Source organism: Macrobrachium nipponense, chromosome 9 (genome assembly GCF_015104395.2).
Source record: "Macrobrachium nipponense isolate FS-2020 chromosome 9, ASM1510439v2, whole genome shotgun sequence".
NCBI classification, from domain to species: Eukaryota; Metazoa; Arthropoda; class Malacostraca; order Decapoda; family Palaemonidae; genus Macrobrachium; species Macrobrachium nipponense.
Window position 1 is genome coordinate 52,180,073 of NC_061110.1, and position 22,425 is coordinate 52,202,497.

At 40.3% G+C, this 22,425-nt stretch overlaps 1 protein-coding gene across 1 annotated transcript in view; it reads right to left on the reverse strand.

The window, feature by feature from the left end:
- Positions 1 to 7,258: 7,258 nt before the first annotated feature.
- LOC135218517 (growth hormone secretagogue receptor type 1-like) overlaps positions 7,259 to 22,425 on the reverse strand; it is a 486,215-nt gene continuing 471,048 nt past the window's right edge. The window contains 1 exon segment of the mRNA XM_064254882.1: positions 7,259 to 7,796. Coding sequence (XP_064110952.1) covers positions 7,474 to 7,796 — 323 coding nt within the window. The 3' untranslated portion in view covers positions 7,259 to 7,473.

Below are 22,425 nucleotides of genomic sequence, written 5' to 3' on the forward strand. Positions count from 1 at the left end.
GCTTTCTTAGGATAAGGATGAGAAAACTCTGAAGGATACTAGTGTTCCCCAGATTCTCCCTTTTCAAGAACAGTATATATACTTAAGTTTGTGGATCATGATTAAAAGAGATTTTCTTTTCTTCATCTTTTGTGTATGCATGCATACTTTTTTCATACACATGATCATTCACTCCACCTTGCACATACATGTGCAGACAATCGGATGGATGGATGGATGTATGATATTTAGGGCTAAAGCCCAGGCACTGGGGCCAAGAAGGCCATTCAGCGCCGTAATGAAGGTAAAATAAGTTGAATTATGGTAAATGTGAAAGAAATGATTCATAAAATTAGACGTGACTAATAAATAAATTAAAAATATGAATTTTAATGAATGGAGTAATATATATTAAAAATAGTTTGTCTTTAAAAATCTGTATATGATTTATTAAAATGTATCTATTATTAAAAATTTCTATACACTTTAAAAAGGAGATGAGAGCAGAAATGTCTGCTTCATCTCCCAAGATATTTGAGAGGGATTTACCCTGGAAATATCTTTCCCTTTGGTTAAAGTATCTGGGGCAAACATCAGAATGTGCTCCACTGTTTGTATCTCGTCACAGTAAGCACACACTGGTGGGCTGCTTCCTTCAAAAATAAACTGATGGGTTAAATAAGTGTGCCCAATCCTTAACCTCGTTAAAAAAACCTCTGCTCCTCTGTCAAGCTGAAATGACGAAGGCCACGGCAGTATATTTTTCCTAATACTCCTGTACTTACTGTTATTGGCAAGAAGAGGAGAAGTCCACCTTTCTTGCCACTTACTTAATACAAAAGACCTAATAGGACCTTTTAGGTCTGTATGAGGCACTTTCCTGAAGGTTGTTTCTGGCAGAGCACTAGCAGCTTTTGCTTCCCTGTCTGCAGTCTCGTTTCCGTGAATCCCCACATGAGAAGGAACCCAACAGAAGGAGACCGACTTACGCAGACAATATATACGAAAAAGTGACTCCTGAAGTTTTTGGATTAATGGATGAAAGCTATTAAATCTTTTGATAGCTTCTAAAGTGCTTTTAGAATCCGAGTATACGACAAAAGTAGTGTCACTACTTTGAAGAACTAAATCTAGGGCAGAGACTACGGCTGTTAATTCGGCAGTGAATATTGATGCAAAGTCAGGTAATTTAGCTGTATATGCTGTATCACCAAGGATAACAGCACACCCAACACCACTATCTGACTTTGATCCATCTGTATAAATCTTCACACATGGGTAATGTCGTGCTCTAAGAATTTTCCCCTAATCTCTTCTTCAGTACAATCCTTCTTCTTAAATGATTTCTTGCATACTAATGCTTCAGGAATAACCCATGGAGGATTTACAGGATGTTTTACTTCCAGGACTTTCTGGGATTTGAGGTGGTTATCCCTAACATCCTCATTCAGTCGAATTTGGAATGGTTTAGAAGCTCTTGTACCAGAGAAATTCCGCGAGTCTGTTTCCTTAAGTACTTGAAAGGAGGGATTTTTGGGAGCACTTTTCATTCTAGCCACGTATCGCAACCCTAGCTCTTGCCTTCTTAGATCTAGGGGAAGATGATCTGTGTCGACATATATGCTTTCAACAGGAGAAGTTCTAAAAGCCCCTGAGCATATTCTCAACCCCATGTTCTGTACAACATCCAATTCCTTTAGCTTGGTTTTACAAGCTGAGGAATAGATCTGACAGCCATAGTCTAGCTTGGAGCGACACAGAGTCATATAGCCTCAAAAGAGATTTTTTATCAGGCCCCCAACTAAAACCAGAAACAACTTAAAATATTCGAAGATTTTTTTACAATAATCTTTAGGGCATTTATGTGGCTGGCCCATGTTAATTTGTGGTCAATAATCATCCCCAGAAATTTTACTTCACTTTCATAAGGAATGATAGATCCTCTTAGACTAAGTGTGGGAACTTCCTCCACACGCCGGCATCTGGTAAATCTTACTGCAACTGTTTTGGAAGAGGAGAATTTAAAACCATTCTCATCAGCCCACTTAGTAATTCCGTTAATAGACCTTTGCAGATGTTTACATACTGACAACGATTCATATCCTGTGCAGTGTATTGCAAGGTCATCAACAAAAAGTGAGCATTTAACAGGAGGCAAGAATTTTTCAACCACACTATTTATTGCCACTGAAAAGTGTTACACTTAAAACGCTTCCTTGGGGAACTCCCTCCTGCACAAAAGGTTGGGAGAAAGAGTTTCCCACTTTTACCTTAAAAAATCTGTCCGTTAAAAAGGAATATATAAATCTGATCATTCTTCCACATATGCCCATCTTGTGCAATTTTTTCATGATGCCAATTCTCCAGGCAGTGTCATATGCTTTTTCGAGGTAAAAAAAATACTCCAATGGTTTGACATTGTTTGGCGAATCCTTGCTGGATTTGGTTGGTCAGCCTCAGCAACAGATCAAGGGTGGAGCGGTTTTTCCTGAAACCAAATTGAAATGATGTATTAATCCTTAGCAGACAATCGGCCTTGAACTATCAAAACAAGACAGCCGTCTCGGAGTCACTGTCACCTGTCAAATGCATCAACACATTGTCATTTCATTCATGGTATGCACTATTTTTTTTTATATTTGCGCAAATTTTTGCCATCACTGTCATGGGAATCTTTTACTTTAGCTTGGAAACACACCCTTATTATTTTAACCAGAGAGCACAGTCAGTCTTCATTTGTAAAGATGCAAACTTCATGTATCCATTCTTACGCTACGTCAACTCATTCCAGTTGAGAAAGAATTTTCAATAACCTTAACCAATGAGGCCTATTTTACTCAAACTATGAGGAGCAAGTTTTAGTATACAGTAATTGATTGCTTTAAGCACCCAGCCTATGCATGATTGGCTAGACTATTGATCACCTCGTGTAAGCTTAACCTAACAGTTTTCGTGAACAAAGACTACTGTTCTTCGCAACAGCCTTGTGAACCAATCCACACATTTTGTGCTTTGCAAACCCATTAATTGCACCTCTGTGCCTCAAATTATCCAGTTCTTCGGGAACCCATACCTCTGCATTCTAGCTAGTACCATATATGTGCATAATATCCATTGTTGACGGAACAATCTACTAGTTCTTCGGAACAACATTGCACATTAGGGCCAGTGCCACCCTCAGAAAGAGAAGCATTTCCATTCCAAGTTTCACCATTCCTAAGGGACAATTCCATTCCAGTGGAGCCTTCTAAAACCCACCTCATTTTGCATCCACTCTGCCCAGTTCAGAGTGCCATTTAATTTTTCCACACAAATTGCTTGCACAACCAAATTAAAATTTTGAACATTTCTGGGGAAACTAAGACCCAAACTTAACCATCAGTAACATACCTGCCAATAAGGAAATCAAAGCCTCAGATCAATACTGCTAAAAAGGAGGGAAAAGAACAGCACCAAAAGAGAAAAGAAAGAGGCACAGGATCATCAAGAGAAGGAAAAACAGTGGCAGCAAGAGTTCGCATTGGGCGAGAGAGAAAGGAGAAAGAAGAAACCCGAAGACGGCATGAACCAGTCGTGGCACTAGAAAAAAAAAAAAAAAGAGAATCACGAGAAAGAAAAGGACCGTCAGCACGAATTAGCCTTGGAAGAGAAGGAACTTGAGCTCAAAAGACCCAAACAGTACAGTGCCATGGCACTGGCCCAACACCGAGCCATGCATCCCTCCCTGTCTCCACTCCTTCCATTATCTCAAATATCAGCCACCTTGTGCCTAAATGGAATGAGGCAGAGCCAGAGGCATGGCTGGAACAAGTAGAAGCCCTCTTCTCGGAGTACCACCCAACAGATATTGAGAAGGCCATGAATCTAGCAAAACACATGGCAATACAGGGACAGGACACCCTAAATGCCTTAGAAAATGGTGACAAGGGAGACCTTGAGGCAGTCAGGAAGCTGTAACAATTGCATAACGAGATGCCTGAGCACTGGAGGCAAAGGTCTTCCGAAGGAGATTGGTCAAACATGGTATGACTAGTCTTACCAAAAAGACCCGAGCCTTGTGGTGATGAGTTGGTGCTCTGGAGTGCAAAGAATTCAATGATATATTGAATCAAATGCTGCTTGAAGACTTCCTCTGTTACACTCCCAGAGTTACACTTTGTTACACTTTGGCCCTATACATTGGTGAGAAGCAACCACAATTATTTAGTGAGTGATGCATACGAGATGTACCGCCCAGCCTCCATCACTTCAAATAGGCGCATAGTTCCTACTGACCCCGAGCCAGAAACAGGCCATCTACATCAGCACCTGTACGTACTTATTATAAAGCTAAAGGAGGGGCCGTGTCAAACCTTCCTCTAACCAGAACTCCTAGCCTACCTAAACCATAACCATTCCTCATAGAGGTTATAGTAACATTTATTGTCCCACACTTGTAAACTGTATGGGCATTCCACAAATTTCAAGGACTGTCCCAGAAAAAATTCCAAAGTCGTTGCTCTAATGGCAATTCATTCATCCTCTTTAGGACCCCCAGTTATGGGCCCTATTTATGTTGCACCTCCTCAAGGTCATTATCATGCTCAACAGGTCTCTGCTCTTGGTGGTAATGGCGCTCAAATCTGCCTTATAAGGCGAGATAAAGTACTTATGGGTCCATCATTGAAGAAAACAAACCTGTAATTATTGAATGGATAGATTATTGGAGGCTGACACTTCCGCCAGTCTGATTGAGGGTCAGTAGACCCCATAAAAGTAGGATCTGGACACTTGTAGTAGCCAATAAGATTCCTGGAGGCCATGATCTCTGCCTACGAAAGGACCTCTTATCTTTTTCCAATCTATTTTTGGGCCTTCCATGAGTCATGTCCCTTGCAAGTCTCCATCAGGTGCTGATGTTCATTCTGGCCCTGCTGTTGAGCCACAACCATTGCCTACACCTGGCCAGTGGAGCGATCTGTCTAGTTCGGTAATTGAGCCCACACCCAAGCCAGATTCTGGTTCCTTACAGATTGTACAAACTTGGATGTCTTGCACACTTGGTCCCAAGGCCACTTACGTCTTCTGTCCAAATCCAGTGCCTGAGCCTTCCATAGTGCCAGTGTCAGCGCACAATGCCAATCTCTTTTCAGGAGATCCCAATCTGGCTTCCCACCCTTGTCTACCGACCTGGCTCCGCGCCCAGTGTCCGGCCAAGAATCACCCTGAAGTGCAGTGAAGTCTTTTCCGGGTGCCCCTGACCCACAGCAGAAGCTTGTCCTTTGGTGTAGCCTCGCACGTGAACCGACATTTGAACATAAGACATATGAGCACTGACAAAAGAACACCAACAATAGGATGGAAGACAGACAATTGAGAGCAGTAACAGTTGAGCATCGACACTTGAGCGTCAGAAATGCAAAATTATTTGATAACATGAAATAATAAAGTATAATCCAATAAAAAATAAAAGATATATATCCATAAACATTTGCCAGAAATGTTTGTTAATTTTTTCTACTCTCTCTTAGTTGTTTAATCATAACTATAGCACACACACACTCTCTCTCTCTCTATTAGTTGTTTTGTTATTACTGTGGTTATTTAATATCTTTAAACTTGTCTGGTTATTATCATTCTGTTTTGGGAAAAGTAAAAACAAAAAGGTTCTCTAAAAATTTTATCATTTCATAGAACCCATACTATGGAGAAGATAACATCACAAATACGAAGAATTAATGGTAATTTTTCCATTAATTGAAGCCACAAAGCCATTTAAAACAAGCCATTTGGTGATTCAGTTTAATGTAAACTGAATTCTTCTTGTACCTGTGATAACTGGGCACTTTCTATCCTTCAGATGAAATTGACAGATCATCAGCAAAAATATTGTGGATTACGTCATTGGGAATAAGATTACTAAAACCACTGACTTCCAGAGCAAATAGTGAAATGCTCAGTACACTAGCCTTTGGAGCCCCTCCTTGGCATATTCTTCCAGATGCATCATTATCTACACTAGCCTGAGAGAACCAATGATATAAAAATCTTTATGAATAATGACAATATCCACCTAATCTTGAGGTGTCTACTTACTATTCGAAGAATTCCATGGCTCTGAGGTGTCATATGCCTTTTCACTATCAAAGAATACCATCACCCTGCACAAATCTGGTAGTTTTTAACTTTTTTATGACCTAACAGACAAGATGTCAGTTCACCTGGATGGTAATTTTAGTTAAAAACATCCTCACCAGGTGTTGATAATACTAAAATTACAGTGACCTCCAAACTGTTGGATTACATTGGTTAAGCCATATCTTATATATTAAACTTGTTATAAAAAGTTTCATGTTTTTTTTACATACGCTTATCATTGCATATACAGGGTGTCCATAAAGTCCCATTACCATTACAAGTATTTATTGCTCAGAATGGTACGGACTTTATGGACACTCTGTACAACCTTATCAGGGCCAGAGGCTGTATCATTGCATTACTGATAGAGTCATGTTAAATTCTTTTTCTGTGAAAGGAGGTTGTATGATTCTTCCTTGTATGAAGTAACGTTGAGTGGCTTTGGATCTTTCCTAGATAGTGAATCCCAAGGGTTTTTGGGGATCGTTATCTAAGTCTAATATTTCTTGGAGGTCATTATCTTTATTATATTTAAAGTCTTTTGTTTAAGTTTTGACTGCAGTCCCAATGGGCTTGTACAAACCATGCCAAAAAGGTGGATACATACTGGCTAAAATCTGTGGGGGTCACTGTCTAGGAAAGGTCCTTTGCTCCTTTTGTATCAGTAATATGTTGGAAGTCTTCTGATTGTTTTTATACTTTCTCAAAATGCTTGGCAAATGCATTACTTTCTTCTACGGCATTTGTAACGGTCTGTATTGATTTCAAAACTGGAGGAGAACTTTTCTCCTAACAGCAGAAAGGGAAATTTTTTTATTCGACAGAGAAAAATTGACGAAGACTGACACTTTGCTGCTTATCTTGCTTGCCAGAGCCAATTCCTTCATAATTAACTATTTATATTATGTAAAATGTTGGGTTACCTAAAATCTACATAGAGTAAAAAAAATGATAAACACACTATATGAAGCTCTCTCATAAAGTAAGGAAATGGTAAGGTGCATAACTGCAGGTTTTCACTTCTAATAAGAGGCAGAACTTGATCCTTTGCATCTACTGGCATGAAGGATTTTGCACATTGAAAATTAATTTCAGGCCTTAAGACTTTAAATTCTTTTTAAAGTAGTTGATTATAGAGAGGTTAAGAAATAAAGACATTACATGAATGGCAACCTTTATTCTCAGAATTTCTTTGATTATTACATATTTAATTTGAAAAATTATGGAATTTCTTGACTGCATGAATTTGATATTTATCAAAAAACCCGTTTTCATAAATAAACTAGGAACATATGAGTAAATTTGACTGCAATATTTGCTCACAAAATTATGCAAATCTGTAACTTTATATTCTAACATCATTTGACATCAGTGGAGTTAAACAAAACTTTCCATCTGCTTGTTGACATCCCTAGAACAAATCGATCTCATAAGACAAGGACTTGAGACAGGACTGGCCGTAGGTGGCGTGGAAAGATGGGTGCCATTCATATTAGCCCATGAAGAGGCAGCTACATCTGTGGAATGTTGCGGATGAAGGGGCTCTACAAGGGGTCTCACTTCCCCCTTCCCTTGCCCATAGGAATAACTGCATCTTACCAGCAGTCTCTGGCTCTTCCACGATCCGCTTGATTTGTTGGTCATGCTGCTCGAGTGAGTGTTGGATGATGTGTGGTGTAACGATGATGATGCCATCAGTCCTTGTCGTTGGAGGCTCAGTAACCTGTGGAACATAAAGGACACTGAGGGAGAGAGAAAATATATTTTCCTAATACTAAAGTCAGGTATTATGAAAATAATTTCAGAGACAATGTTAAAATAAGTGCTTTTTTGTTGCTACACTAAATTTATCAGCTTAAATTGAAACGTTTTACTGAGACAATTTGGAGTGATTCTAGATGGAAATGCTAATTAGTAAGCTGTCTTTCCTTATGTTTGCAAAATTTCTCTAAAACTAAACGAATAAATTTACAATTAAAAGAATAAATTTACAAAAGAAAGCTTTTTTACTAATCAGTGAATTAATATTATAAATAAAAAGCCTCATAGCCGTCACCTCATGTTATAGTGGCAGGAAGTATTGAATACCAGTGGCCTCAGGGAAAATTCAAATTTACATCAACGGTATGCAGAATTTTTGTCTCTGCAGATTAACTGTTACTTCTTAATGCTAATTTGGGGTTTAAGCCTAGTTCTGCCCATATTCCTCGTACCTCACTTCCTTTATTTTCTGGATCTTTTCTTTACTGTCCAGCCACTCCAACTCCCACCTTTCACTTTCTTAAGGGTTCAGTGCGTCAGTACTTGGCTTGAGGCTTTACAGTTCATAAATCAAGTCAATCATTATAATAAGCTCTTGAATAAGCTCTTGTTTGTCGACTGAGCTGGGCCTGATGAAACTTGCATTTCCTGTTTTTTGAGGGGATATGTGTAGAAATGACCTTCCAAGTTTAATGTTCGATTTTTACAATTTAAAAAAAATTATCAGGTTAAAATGAGCATTGCAAGCTTTAGCTATACCACATTCAGTAAAGAGAAGAAACTTAAATTCTTATGTTTCATAATCACACACGATTACTTATAATACTGAATCACTAATGACTGACGGAGTGGCCAAAACAGCGTAACTGGTTGAAAAAATATTGAAGCGGCAGTTGGCTTAGGAATGAAGTTTCTTCTAGTATGGGGAGCCTTCTGAGCTACACGCTAAGGTTGCCATGTGTGTGTATCTCATTAATGGAACCATTAACAGGGTTTAGAGGAAGGATCCCTTCTGTAAGCAGTAATATATAAATTATATATATATATATAGCTATGTATATATATACATATATATATACTGTGTATATATATATAATTTTAATTTATATATAATATATATATAATAGTGTATATATGTGTATATATATATATATATATATATATATATATATATATATATATATATATATATATATATATATATATATATATATATATATATATATATATATTATATATATATATATATATATATATATATATATATATATTACTGCTACAGAAGGGATCCTTCCTCTAAACCCTGTTAATGGTTCCATTAATGAGATACACACACATGCCAACCTTAGCGTGTAGCTCAGAAGGCTCCCCCATACTAGAAGAAACTTCATTCCTAGCCAACTGCCGCTTCAATATTTTTTCAACCAGTTACGCTGTTTTTGGCCACTCCGTCAGTCATTAGTGATTCAGTATTATAAGTAATCGTGTGTGATTATGAAACATAAGAATTTAAGTTTCTAATTTTTACTGAATGGGTGTGTGAGTATCTCATTAATGGAACCATTAACAGGGTTTAGAGGAAGGATCCCTTCATTAACCAGTAAAAGGTTTCTGTTGATCAAACAATACGTATAGTACTTATGTATGTTTTCCATACACACACATACTATATAACACACACACACACACACACACACACACATATATATATATATCTATATATATATTAATATATATATATATATATATATATATTATCTCTCCCACTAAGACATTTTGCTTGCTCTAGATTGAGGAGATCATAAAGTAACTTATTCATTATTGTCGAATGGACCAGTGACAACGTTTCTTGAATGTTATACAACGCTGAAATTGGTAAGGCAGCCAGCTAACACAAAGCGTCCAGCATGCCAGTTGATGCCAATTGACGTGTAAATTACTGAAGGGATCCTTCCTCTAAACCCTTTAATGGTGCCATTAATAAGACACACACACAAAAGTGGCTGCATTAGCGTGTAGCTCAGAAGGTTCCCATACTAGAAGAAACTTCATTCCTAGGCCAAGCATCGCAAGTAACAAAATGCGTTAAAACGGGAAGAGCAAAATCAGTAAAAACATTGGGCCCCATTATGATGTCATTAGACTGAAATTTTCACCAGTCAACGTCCTCAGCTTGAACAGCTGATCATTTGCTACACCCAGAAGGTTATACTATGCTTTAATGTTGCTTGTACATCTTTCGGTCTAAGTCTGTGTTCTGTGAAGGCAAAATATCTCGAATACGTTTGAAAAAAACAGAGTATCCCTTTCCATTTCTCAAAGCTGATGATGATAATAGATAGAAAATGTGGTCAAGAATTCATTACCTCATACCCTGTTATTCCCTGCCTACGAGTGGCTGTGTAGCTCTTACTCTTGTATAAAAGATTCAAATTGCAAACTATGAAGTATATTCTGGAGTTGGGATCATTTCTTTTTATACCATTCATATGAACCTTTTAACACATTACTCTAGAAGTGAAGATGGACTTTTTATTCTGCTCCTGTAGACTTTTAAGATAAAAGGTTTTAATATAATACTCAATAGCTGAGGTAATATTGCATACGTTTAAATTGGCTGTCGAAAGGAGGGATATTCTCCCTAATTTCTAAAATATAGGCCTAATATGTTTCAAATGCATGAGATCTAATCCCTTTACGATTAATATTCTATGAGACAAACACAGATTATGACAAATTTTCTCTTCTGTTAAAACTGTTTTTTTTAAATCAGAGAAGATGCCACGCAAAGAAATGTCAAAGTATAAATTATGCGATGAAAATCATTTATTTTGTGCGTGGGTTTCCTATGTTGCAGTTAGATAGTACTTGATAAAAACTCATTTGCTGCAATGTTCTTTCATTTTTGTTAAACAGTAATTTTTTACAGACAAATATTTTTGAGATGAGAAATGTTTAGTAGGAATTCAGAATAAATTCCTTTATTGGTCATATATTTAAAATAATGCCAAAAATGATTTGCTTTGAAGTCTTGCATAACCTGTTTATATAATGTCTACGCTCTGTAGTGGCTATCATGTATTAAGAGGCCGAGGGTCAGGGAATCAGTACAAGGCAATGCAAAAGAAAGCGAGGCAAGGCATAAAATGACAAGATACGAACAAGGAAGGCCTTAAATGACAAGATAAGAGCAAAGAAAGCATTAAATGACAAGATAAGAGCAAGGAAGGGATAAAATGACAAGATAAGAGCAAGGCAGGTGTCGCGAAAAATTAGTGCACGAGTTTTCCGAGACGTATCTTCTCCCCCTCCATATTTTCCCCTTTGTAATATAAAGACTATTTGTCAAGCATAAGGCAGATTGGCAGCTGTAGTGAAATGGTTCCCTTTTGTATATATACATTTATTAGTCATCGCCTCTTCTCCCTCATTGCTTAATGACAAAAATCTTGTTATTTTATAAATTATATGAAAAACGAGGGAATGTTTCCTCCCTAAAGAAAATTAATTTCATTAAAACGACTAACCCGATCCGCTCGGGTATAAAACCCCTTTGCACGCAGTTTCTCTCTCTCTCTGTGTTAATTACCATAATTGAGAAAGCAGCATTTCCGGGTCTTGAACGTGGCTTGCGGGTGTAAGCCCGCAATGAGGCAGATGGCGAATGACCAGAATTGTACACAGTAAGTGATCGTTCCTTTTTGTAGCCATTGTTGGGCTAAGTGAATTTAATCATTATTGAATGTGTTCAACATCATCTAAGTGATGTATTGATATTTGTTTCGGTTAAGTGTGAATTTTTTGTAATTCTCAAGAGTTTTTGAGTAGTCGCGTGGCCACATAAAATTTTTCCAAGTGTGGTGTGCTGAGCCATTTAAGTTCCGTGTAATTGCGTTGCCTTGTTAATTTTAAATGAGGGTAGATCTAGGGTACTTATCCGCGGCGGCCTAGACTATGGCAGTTGCGGTTTTCCTATGCAGTTTTACCTACTGAACAAGAATTTTAAGTAATATTTATTCGGACGACTGTAATTAACCCCCCAGGGACCAGTACTAAACACGGCGAAATACATTGGACGCCCCAGTCTCTAGTGGATGTCGTATCCGCGGTTACGTTCCTTGCAGTCCGTGCGGACTGCTTCTGTAGAAATACCTAAATGAGTTTAGTTTTGTAATAAAAATGGTAAAAATCAGACGTGTTTACCTATCAAGTTGTCCTTGTGCACGGCCTGGAACCAGTCCCCTAAGGTAGGGCTATCAGCCCATAACATTGGGCACGAACTAGTGTAGTCGCCATATCATTCGCGACAGAAGGCATAAAATGACAAGATTAGAGCAAAGAAAACAAAATGACCAGATAAGAGCAAAGAAAGCATAAAATGACAAGATAAGAGCAAAGAAGGCATAAAATGACAAGATTAGAACAAAGAAGGCATAAAATGACAAGAGAAGAGCAAAGGCATAAAATGACGAGATAAGAGCAAGGAAGGCATAAAATGACAAGATAAGAGCAAGAAAAGCATAAAATGACAAGATAAGGGCAAGAAAGGCTTAAAAAGACAAGATAAGAGCAAAAAATATATATATATATATAATAAGAGGAAGGCATTAAATGACAAGATAAAAGCAAGGAAGGTATAAAATGGCAAAATATGAGCAAGGAATGCATAAAATGATAAGAGCAAAAAAAACATCAAATGATAAGATAAGAGAAGGAAGAAAATAAAATGACAAGATGAGAACAAAGAAGGCATGAAATGAAACGATAAGAGCAAGAAAGGCATAACATGACAAGATAAGAGCAAGAAAGTCATTAAGTGACAAGATAAGGGGAAGGAGGGAAAAAAATGATAAGAGCAAGAAACGTATTAAATGACAAGGTAAGAGCAAGGAAGGAATAAAATGATATGAGCAAAAAATGCATTAAATGACAATGTAGGAGCAAGGAAAGCCTTAAATGACAAGATAAGGGCAAGGAAGGCATTAAACGACAAGATAAGAGCAAGGAAGGTATAAAATGACAAGATAAGAGCAAGGAAGGTATACAATGACAAGATTAGAGCAAGGAAGGTATAAAATGACAAGATAAGAGGAAGGAAGGTATAAAATGACAAGATTAGAGCAAGGAAAGCATAAAATGACAAGATAAGGGCAAGGAAGGCATTAAATGTCAAGATAAGGGCAAGAAAGGTATAAAATGACAAGATAAGAGCAAGGAAGGCTTAAAATGACATGATAATACTAATGCAAAAAATGACAAGATAAGAGCAAAAAAGGATTTAAATGAGAAGATAAGTGCAAGGTAGGCATTAAATGAGAAGATAAGTGCAAGGTAGGCATTAAATGACAAGATAAGAGAAAGGAAGGATGAAAATGACAAGATAAGAGCAAGGAAGGCATAAAATGACAAGATAAGAGCAAAGAAGGCATTAAATGACAAGATAAGAGCAAAGAATGCATTAAATGACAAGATAAGAGCAAAGAATGCATTAAATGACAAGATAAGAGCAAGGAAGGCACTAAATGACAAGATAAGAGCAAAGAATACATTAAATGACAAGATAAGAGCAAAGAATACATTAAATGACAAGATAAGAGCAAGGAAGGCGCTAAATGACAAGATAAGAGCAAAGAATGCATTAAATGACAAGATAAGAGCAAGGAAGGCACTAAATGACAAGTTAGAGTAAGAAAGGCATAAAATGACAAGATAAAAGCAAAGAGGCATGAAATGACAAGATAAAAGCAAAGAAGGCATGAAATGACAAAATATGAGTAAGGGAGGAATAAAATGACAAGATTTGAGCAAGAAAGGCATTATATGACAAGAGAAGAGCAAGGAAGACATTCATTGACAAGATAAGAGCAAGGAAGACATTCATTGACAAGATAAGAGCAAGGAAGGCATTAAATGACAAGATAAGAGCAAGGAAGGCATTATATGACAAGACACGAGCAAGGAAGGCACAAAATGACAAGATAAAAGCAACAAAGGCATAAAATGACAAGATAAGAGCAAGGAAGGCATAAAATGACAAGATAAGAGCAAGGAGGGCATAAAATGACAAGATAAGAGCAAGGAAGGCAATAAATGACAAGATAATAGCAAGGAAGGCACAAAATGACAAGATAAAAGCAACAAAGGCATAAAATGACAAGATAAAAGCAACAAAGGCATAAAATGACAAGATACAAGCAAGGATGGTATTAAATGACAAGATAAGAGCAAGGCAAGGCATAAAATGACAAGATAAGAGCAAGGTAAGGAATAATTTGACAAGATAAGAGCAAGGAAGGCATAAGATGACAAGATAAGAGTAAGGAAGGCATAAAACCACAAGATAAGTGCAAGGCATAGATTGACAAGATAAGGGCAAGAAAGGCATAAATTGACAAGACAAGAACAAGGAAGGCATGAATTGACAAGATAAGAGCAAGGAAGGCATTAAATGACAAGATAATAGCAAGGCAAGCCAAGCCAAGTATCATGCAGATAGAAAGAATCCAGTGCTTTCAGTATACCAATATTATTTTAGTGTTTTGTTTGTTTGTTTGTTTGTATGGTGTTTTTACGTTGCATGGAACCAGTGGTTATTCAGCAACGGGACCAACGGCTTTACGTGAATTCCGAACCAGGTCGAGAGTGAACTTCTATCACCAGAAATACACATCTCTCACTCCTCAATGGAATGGCCGAGAATCGAACCCACGATCACCGAGGTGGGACGCTAATACCATATCAACCACGCTGCTGAGACGCTTATTTTTTTTGCTTCAAGAGGGAGCCATTCAAAGCTCAATCCATGACTACCGCCACACACTTGATTCATTCATGTGGTCACATCCAAGTAACATGGAAGTAATTCGACAGTGTTCATCATCCCCAGGAAATTGAGTTATTGAAAGAAGAAGAAAAATAAGACAGAAAAGAAGACTAGCAGACTATTATACTAGAGAAATATGATATTGTTATGATACAATAAAGTTTCATACATACTTACCTGGCAGATATATACATAGCTATCGACTCCGTCGTCCCCGACAGAAATTCAAATTTCGCGGCACTCGCTACAGGTAGGTCAGGTGATCTACCGCCCTGCTCTGGGTGGCAGGACTAGGAACTATTCCCGTTTTCTAATCAGATTCTCTCTTCCACCTGTCTCCTGCGGGGAGGCTGGGTGGGTCTTCAATTGTATATATCTGCCAGGTAAGTATGTATGAAACTTTATTGTATCATAACAATATCATTTTCATACATTCAACTTACCTGTCAGATATATACATAGCTGATTGACACCCTTTGGTGGAGGGCAAGAGACAGCTAACTAACTGACTAGACAGGTAAACAACATATGTTGTAGGTATAAATAAACCTTAGTTCCTACCTTATTAGATGGAAGACTTCGTGGCTACTGCCCAGGAGTCTGCTTCATCTCAAGAGCCTTAGCGAGATAGTGATCTGTGGCCAAGAGTTCTTGTGGATCTGTCGATGGGGTCTCTTCCACTTACTCGACAGAACCTAACTGGCGTTTGTCAATGGGAGCACATCCGCTTATATGACAACACGCATTTATTTAAGGAGCACACAACCAATCCCGATCACCCGATCCTAACCCGTGTTAGTTCTAAGATTGCCCAGAGTTATCCCCAAACTCTTAGCAAACAACCACAAACTCGAAACTCATACATACAAAAATAAAAATTTTGTACCCCTCTAATAGTCAGCTGTCACTCGATTTCCAAATGAAGCGAAGTGAAGGCCGCTTGTGCGACAACTGACACTCCCATGCACCGAAAACACGAGAACACATCCGACAAGAGGGTTACGTACACAATTTAAGGATTGGTGCTTTCTCCTTTACCCAGAACCGTCTGTGCTGACACAAACGGACCTAAAGAAAAACATTTCTCATACGTAACTCGCACGTCTTTTAAATAATGAGATGCAAACACGGAGTTGCATCTCCAATAAGTTGCGTCCAAAATGTTCTTGAGTGACATATTTCTTTGGAACGCCACAGAGGTTGCGATTGCCCTAACTTCGTGCGCTCTCACTCTTAAAAGATTAAAAGAATCATCTGGACAATTCTTATGAGCTTCCATAATAACACTTCTAACAAAGAAGGCTAAGGCGTTCTTGGACATTGCTCTCTTGGGGTCTTTTACTGAGCACCAAAGACCTTTTTGCGAACCCCCCAACTGCTTCTTCCTGTCCAGATAAAATTTTAGAGCTCTAACTGGGCAAAGGGATCTTTCTGCCTCTCTGCCCACCAAACTAGAAAGTCCTTTCACCTCGAAGCTCCTGGGCCAGGGATTCGAAGGGTTCTCGTTTTTGGCAAGAAAGAGAGACTGAAATGAACAAATTGCAGAGTCTCCTTTGAAGCCAACTCTTGATTCAAGGGCGTGCAACTCACTGACCCTTTTTGCCGTTGCAAGAGACATCAGAAACAAACACTTTCTAGTGATATTACGAAAAGAAGCAGTGTGTAGTGGTTCGAATTCTTCTGAGGATAGAAATTTAAGAACCACATCTAAGTTCCAGCTTGGAACCTTAGGTTCAAGTGACTTTGATGTTTCGAAGGAACGAATGAGGTCGTGCAAATCCTTATCATTCGTTAGATCTAATCCCTTGTTTCTAAAGACTGCTGACAGCATACTCCTGTACCCCTTAATAGTCGGTACCGAGAGATGCGACTTTTCTCTAAGAAACAGAAGGAAATCCGCAATTTCGGTCACAGAGGTACTGGAAGAGGACAGCTTCTTCGATCTGCACCAGTTTCTGAAAACTTCCCACTTTGATTGGTACACTCGCCTAGTAGATGATCTGCGGGCTCTAGCAATTGCGCTTGCTGCCTGGCGAGAAAACCCTCTCGCTCTGACAAGTCTTTCGATAGTCGAAAGGCAGTCAGAGCAAGAGCGGGTAGATTTTGATGGTACCTCTCGAAGTGGGGTTGTTTGAGCAGATCTATTCTGTTTGGAAGAGATCTGGGGAAGTCCACTGTCCACTCCATCACCTCTGTGAACCAAATTTGAGCTGGCCAATACGGAGCAATCAGAGTCATTTTGGTTCCTTCGGATGCCACGAATTTTCTGACTACTTCCCCCAGTATCTTGAACGGGGGAAAAGCGTAAACGTCTATCCCTGACCAGTCCAGGAGGAAGGCGTCTGTTGCATAAGCCCGGGGATCTTCCACCAGGGCACAAAATGTGTCTATCCTTTTGGAGAGGAATGTGGCGAAAAGATCTATTTGAGGCTTCCCCCAAAGGAGCCAAAGGCTCTGACAGACTTCTGAGTGGAGTGTCCATTCTGTGGGAAGGACCTGGAACCTCCTGCTCAATCTGTCCGCTCTCACATTCCTCTCCCCTTGGACAAACCTTGTTAGAAGAACTACCTTCCTTTGGTTCGCCCAAATCAATAGATCTCTTGCCAGCTCGTACAGAGCAAAAGAGTGCGTCCCTCCTTGTTTCTTGACATAAGCCAGAGCTGTCGTATTGTCTGAGTTTATCTGTACGACTTTGCCTCTGACTATGTGTTCGAAGCTCTTTAGCGCAAGGTGAATTGCTAAAAGCTCCTTGCAATTTATGTGCCATGACACCTGTTCTGCCGACCAGGTGCCTGACACTTCTTTGGATCCCAATGTTGCACCCCAGCCCGACTCCGAGGCGTCTGAGAACAATGTCAGGCTTGGGTTCCGTACTTGCAGGGACACTCCTTTGTTTTCTTTTAAGGGAATCAACCACCACTTTAAATGATTTTTTATTTCCTCCGAGATTGGAAACGTGTCCGAAAGCTGTCCTGTCTTCCAACTCCAACTTCTTCTCAGGAAGAACTGAAGCGGACGAAGATGTAGTCTTCCTAGGAGAAAGAACTGTTCGAGCGAGGAAAGGGTCCCCAGAAGGCTCAGCATATTCCCTCGCTGAAGTGCGCTCTTTCCCTAAAAAGTTCGATACTGTGGCACAGCCTTTCTTTATTCTCTCTTGAGATGGAAAAACTCGAAAACCCCGAGAATCCATCTGAATCCCCAGATAAACCACGTTCTGGCTGGGGATCATCTGAGACTTCTCGAGGTTCACGATCAATCCCAATGATTTTGTCAATTCCAGTGTCGTTGACAGGTCCTCCAAACACTGCTTTTGAGACCTGGCTCTGATGAGCCAGTCGTCCAGGTACAGGGAGACGTTTATCCCTTTCAAATGTAAATGTCTTGCTACATTTTTCATCACGTCCGTGAAGACTTGAGGAGCCGTGGAAAGGCCGAAACACAGGGCCCTGAATTGATAGATTCTTCCCTCGAACATAAATCGAAGGTACTTCCTCGACGAATGGTGGATCGGGATGTGGAAATATGCGTCCTGAAGGTCTAGGGACGCCATCCAATCTCCTTGCCGCAGTGCTGCAAGGACTGAAGCAGACGTTTCCATGCTGAACTTCTGTTGTTCTACGAATTTGTTCAGCGCACTTACATCCAGTACCGGTCTCCATCCCCCCGAGGCTTTTGCTACAAGAAACAAGCGATTGTAAAACCCCGGGGAGCTGCAATCCAGCACTAGCTCTATTGCTCTTTTGTCCCACATCTGTTCCACCATCTGACGAAGAGTATCCATCAGAACAGGGTCCCTGTATCTGGCGGACAATTCCCTCGGTGATGTTGTCAAGGGAGGAATGTCCTTTAATGGGATGCGATAACCCTTCTTGATGATCGACATCGTCCAAGGATTCGCTCCTATGTCTTCCCAGGCTTTCGCAAATGAATGTAACCTGGCTCCTACAGGTGTCTGGAGGACAGAATTCTCACTTTCCTTTCTTAAAGGGACGGAAGGAAGACCTGCCCCTCTTTTCGGTTGACTTCCTTCTGGCGATAGATCTAGCTGGAAGACCTCCTCGAAAGGGCTGCTGCTGAGCTGGACGAGCCACTTTCTTTTCCTCACTGGCCACAGGCCTATTTTTCCTTGAGGATTGTCTAAGGAGATCCTGGGTGGCCTTTTCAGTCAGAGAATGCGCAATATCCTTCACCAACTGCGAGGGAAAAAGGTGTTCTGAGAGAGGCGCAAACAATAAGGCGGCTCTCTGCGAAGGAGAGACGGCCTTCGTGAGGAAAGCACTGTGAACCGCCCTCTTCTTTAAAACTCCTGCACCAAAGAGGGAGCATACCTCAGCCGCATCCATTCCTGAAACAGCCTTATCAATGCAGGTGAGGATGCTATTTAGGGTTTCTGGGTCCAGTTGTTCCTTTTCATGAGATTTCTTGGCCAGAACCCCAAGGGACCAATCTAAGAAGTTAAAAACTTCTAAAGTGTGAAAAAGCCCTTTGAGGAGGTGGTCCATTTCCGAAAGCCCCCATGTTACTTTCGCTGCATTCAAGGCTGTCTCTCGATGAATCTACTAAACTCGAGAAGTCTGACTCAGCTGAAACGGACAGAGACAATCCCATATTTTCTCCCGTTTCGTACCAAATGCCTCTCCTCCCTGTAAGTTTAGCGGGAGGCATACAAAAGACCGTCCTTCCTAACTCCTTCTTCTTCTTGAACCAGGAGTCAAGAGATTGAAGCGCCCTCCTCATAGATATAGCAGGCTTCATTTTTAGGAAAGAGGAAGACTTGTGTGTTTTCGTGCTCGAGAACAGAGAGCGTGGAGAAGGAGGAGCTGCTGGCGTTAACGAGTCTCCATATTCCTCCAATAGAAGGGACGAAAGAACTTTGTAATTAGAAGATCCTTCCTTCATTTCATCCTCCGAGGCATCTTCTGGGTTCATAGGCTCGGAAGGAGAAGGCTCCCTTCTTTCTTCTGATTCTTCCCTTACTCTCTTTCGAATGTCAGGCTCTTCATACAAGGAATGCGCCTGGTGTACAGCAGGAGTATCTCGCCTGGCAGGAGTAACGTGTTTGGAATACTCCTGGCGCTTGGCAGGCGCAGAGCGCCTCGAATACTCCTGGCTTCTAGTAGGCGCATCTTGTTCCGAATACTCCTGGCGCCTGGGAGGAGTATTAAGTTCAGAATACTCCTGGCGCCTGGGAGGAGTATAAGGTTCGGAATACTCCTGGCGCCTGGGAGGAGTATTAAGTTCAGAATACTCCTGGCGCCTGGGAGGAGTATCGAGGCCCGAAGACTCCTGGCGCCTGGTAGGAGTACGTCGCTCCAAATACTCCTGATCCTTAGAATGCGTCTGGTGTTTAGTAGGAGTATTGATTCCGGTAGGCGCTTTCCGTCTAACAAGCGCTCTACTCCTAACAGGATCTTCCTCTTCAGCTAACTCTTGGCGCTTGGTTGAAGATCTTGAATGTTGTACTGCATACTCTGGCTCTTTGCGCCTACTCGGAGCCTGGCTCCTGGTTGGCGCCGTACTCTTGACAGGAGTAACTTCCTTTCTTACTTCTCTCCTGTCTAACGCATTGCTCCTCCCAGAGATGGCCGCTTGTGCGACAACTCCCCTGAAGGGTGCGTCGCGCCCGACAGGAGATCGGTATTTAGATCTTTTAATAGGAAGCCTATCATCCTTCTTACGAGTAGGCTCCTTATATAGAGTTCCTACTAACGAGGCTAATTGTTCTTGCATATTCATTAAAATTTTCCTGGTTGAGGAATCTTTCGAATCAGGAGAGGGAGATCTGGAAAGCGCTCTAGGATCCCTTCCAGACCCAGAGTCTGAATGTATTCTAGCCTTCTTTATTACCGAAGGCGCTCCTTCTTCAGAGAAGCGCTCGGGACTAGAATTGAGTTCATGTTCTTTCATACTCCTCTTCAGAGGACGGGAAAGTTTCGACTCCTTCCATCCTCTTCTCGGAGAAGGCGAACTAGACGACGAAAAGCACTCTCGAAGGACGCTTTTCCTATAGCGGTCCTTGGCAGTTTGTGATATGATCGATTCTGCCGAAGGGACGCCTGATCGTTGGGGATTCTCCACAACCCCCATACGGCTTTCGACTTTCCTTCTCCTCCGGGCCAGGGAGCTTGGAAGAGGTCTAGGCCTGGGAGCGTCGCAGAGACGACCAGACGCCCCCTCCACTACACTGGGGACACTAATATCACTAGCGAAACCACATTCACTTTCCTTACCTTCCAATGCTGCCACTTTTTCCTGCATTTTCTGAAGGGAAGCTCTGAGTTCCGCTATTTCCGAAGCAGAACTAGAGGGATTAGCAATTTGTGAACGGGCTGAAACAGAATGGGCATGATTATCAGAGGAAGAAGCTACAGAACTAGACAGTAAATCATGAGATGTAGACATTCTGCGGGTTTTATAAGCCGCCTTCCTCTCTCTATCTTTCTCTAACTTCTTCAAGTAAGAAGTTAGATTCTTCCACTCTTGTGCACTCAATTTCTCACACTCGTTACACGTATTCTCAATCGAGCATTCAACCATTCTACACCCACTACAAGTAGTATGAGGATCTACCGAAGCTTTCGGAATCCTCACCTTACAGCCCTCATTCACACACACTCTGAAACTAACACTAGAGTCAGACATATTCACGAATTCCAAAAACCAAGTCCAAAAAACAGTCCACGATAGCGAATGCCAAACAACGATCCAAGTACGTCACCAAATATCAGCGAGAGATGATCAAAAGCTTTGCGAAAAACGAATTCTAGTCAGGAGGAAGTAACAACAATGTTGATACCGCCGGCGACAGAGAGAATCTGATTAGAAAACGGGAATAGTTCCTAGTCCTGCCACCCAGAGCAGGGCGGTAGATCACCTGACCTACCTGTAGCGAGTGCCGCGAAATTTGAATTTCTGTCGGGGACGACGGAGTCGATAGCTATGTATATATCTGACAGGTAAGTTGAATGTATGAAAATATAAATTTACTGTAACATTACATATATTCTTATAAATAAAAATAACTGATTATATGTTTGTAAACAAACTAAGTGTAGAAGAAGGTAGGTCTGTAAGAAAAAAATCCTCTCTCTCTCTCTATAAGTAAAAATTGTAGAAGATACCTACAGCTATATACTGGACTGGTAAAAAAAATAAAGGAAGGTAATAAACTTAAAAACAATAAATAAAATACAAGAAAAATGGGTGATAATTAAATATAAATAAGCGATGATTGAGAAAACCAACAATATGGAACAATCTAATGTCTCTTTAAACAAAAGCACATAGTGCACACACAGTCTGTGCATGAGTGTGCTTTTTCATAATGTTTAAAATTCTGTTGTATAAGTAACACATCTATGGATGACAAACAAAACAGTCAAACTTTGTTGTTGTTGCATGACTTTAGCAAGAGCTTCTGTGGCTTGGGCAAACTGCATGGGCACTCCTCTTCCTGAGCTCATTGACCCAAGAAAGCTGCCTCTCCTGCCATCGCCATGGCAGTGACAAACCCATCAACTCTAGGGCCCCCAGCTCAGGGACCTACATTTGTTGCAGCTCCCAGAGGTCCCTATTCTGCCCACCAAGTCCGAGCATTCAACGACTCGGGTGCGCAGTTATCATTAATTCGGGAGGATAAAGTTAATCACAACTGAAAGCCTCAATAATGTAAAAATATTCTGATTGAGGATCATATGATCTTACTGTTATAAGATCATATTCCCGAAGGTTATGGCGTCCTTTTG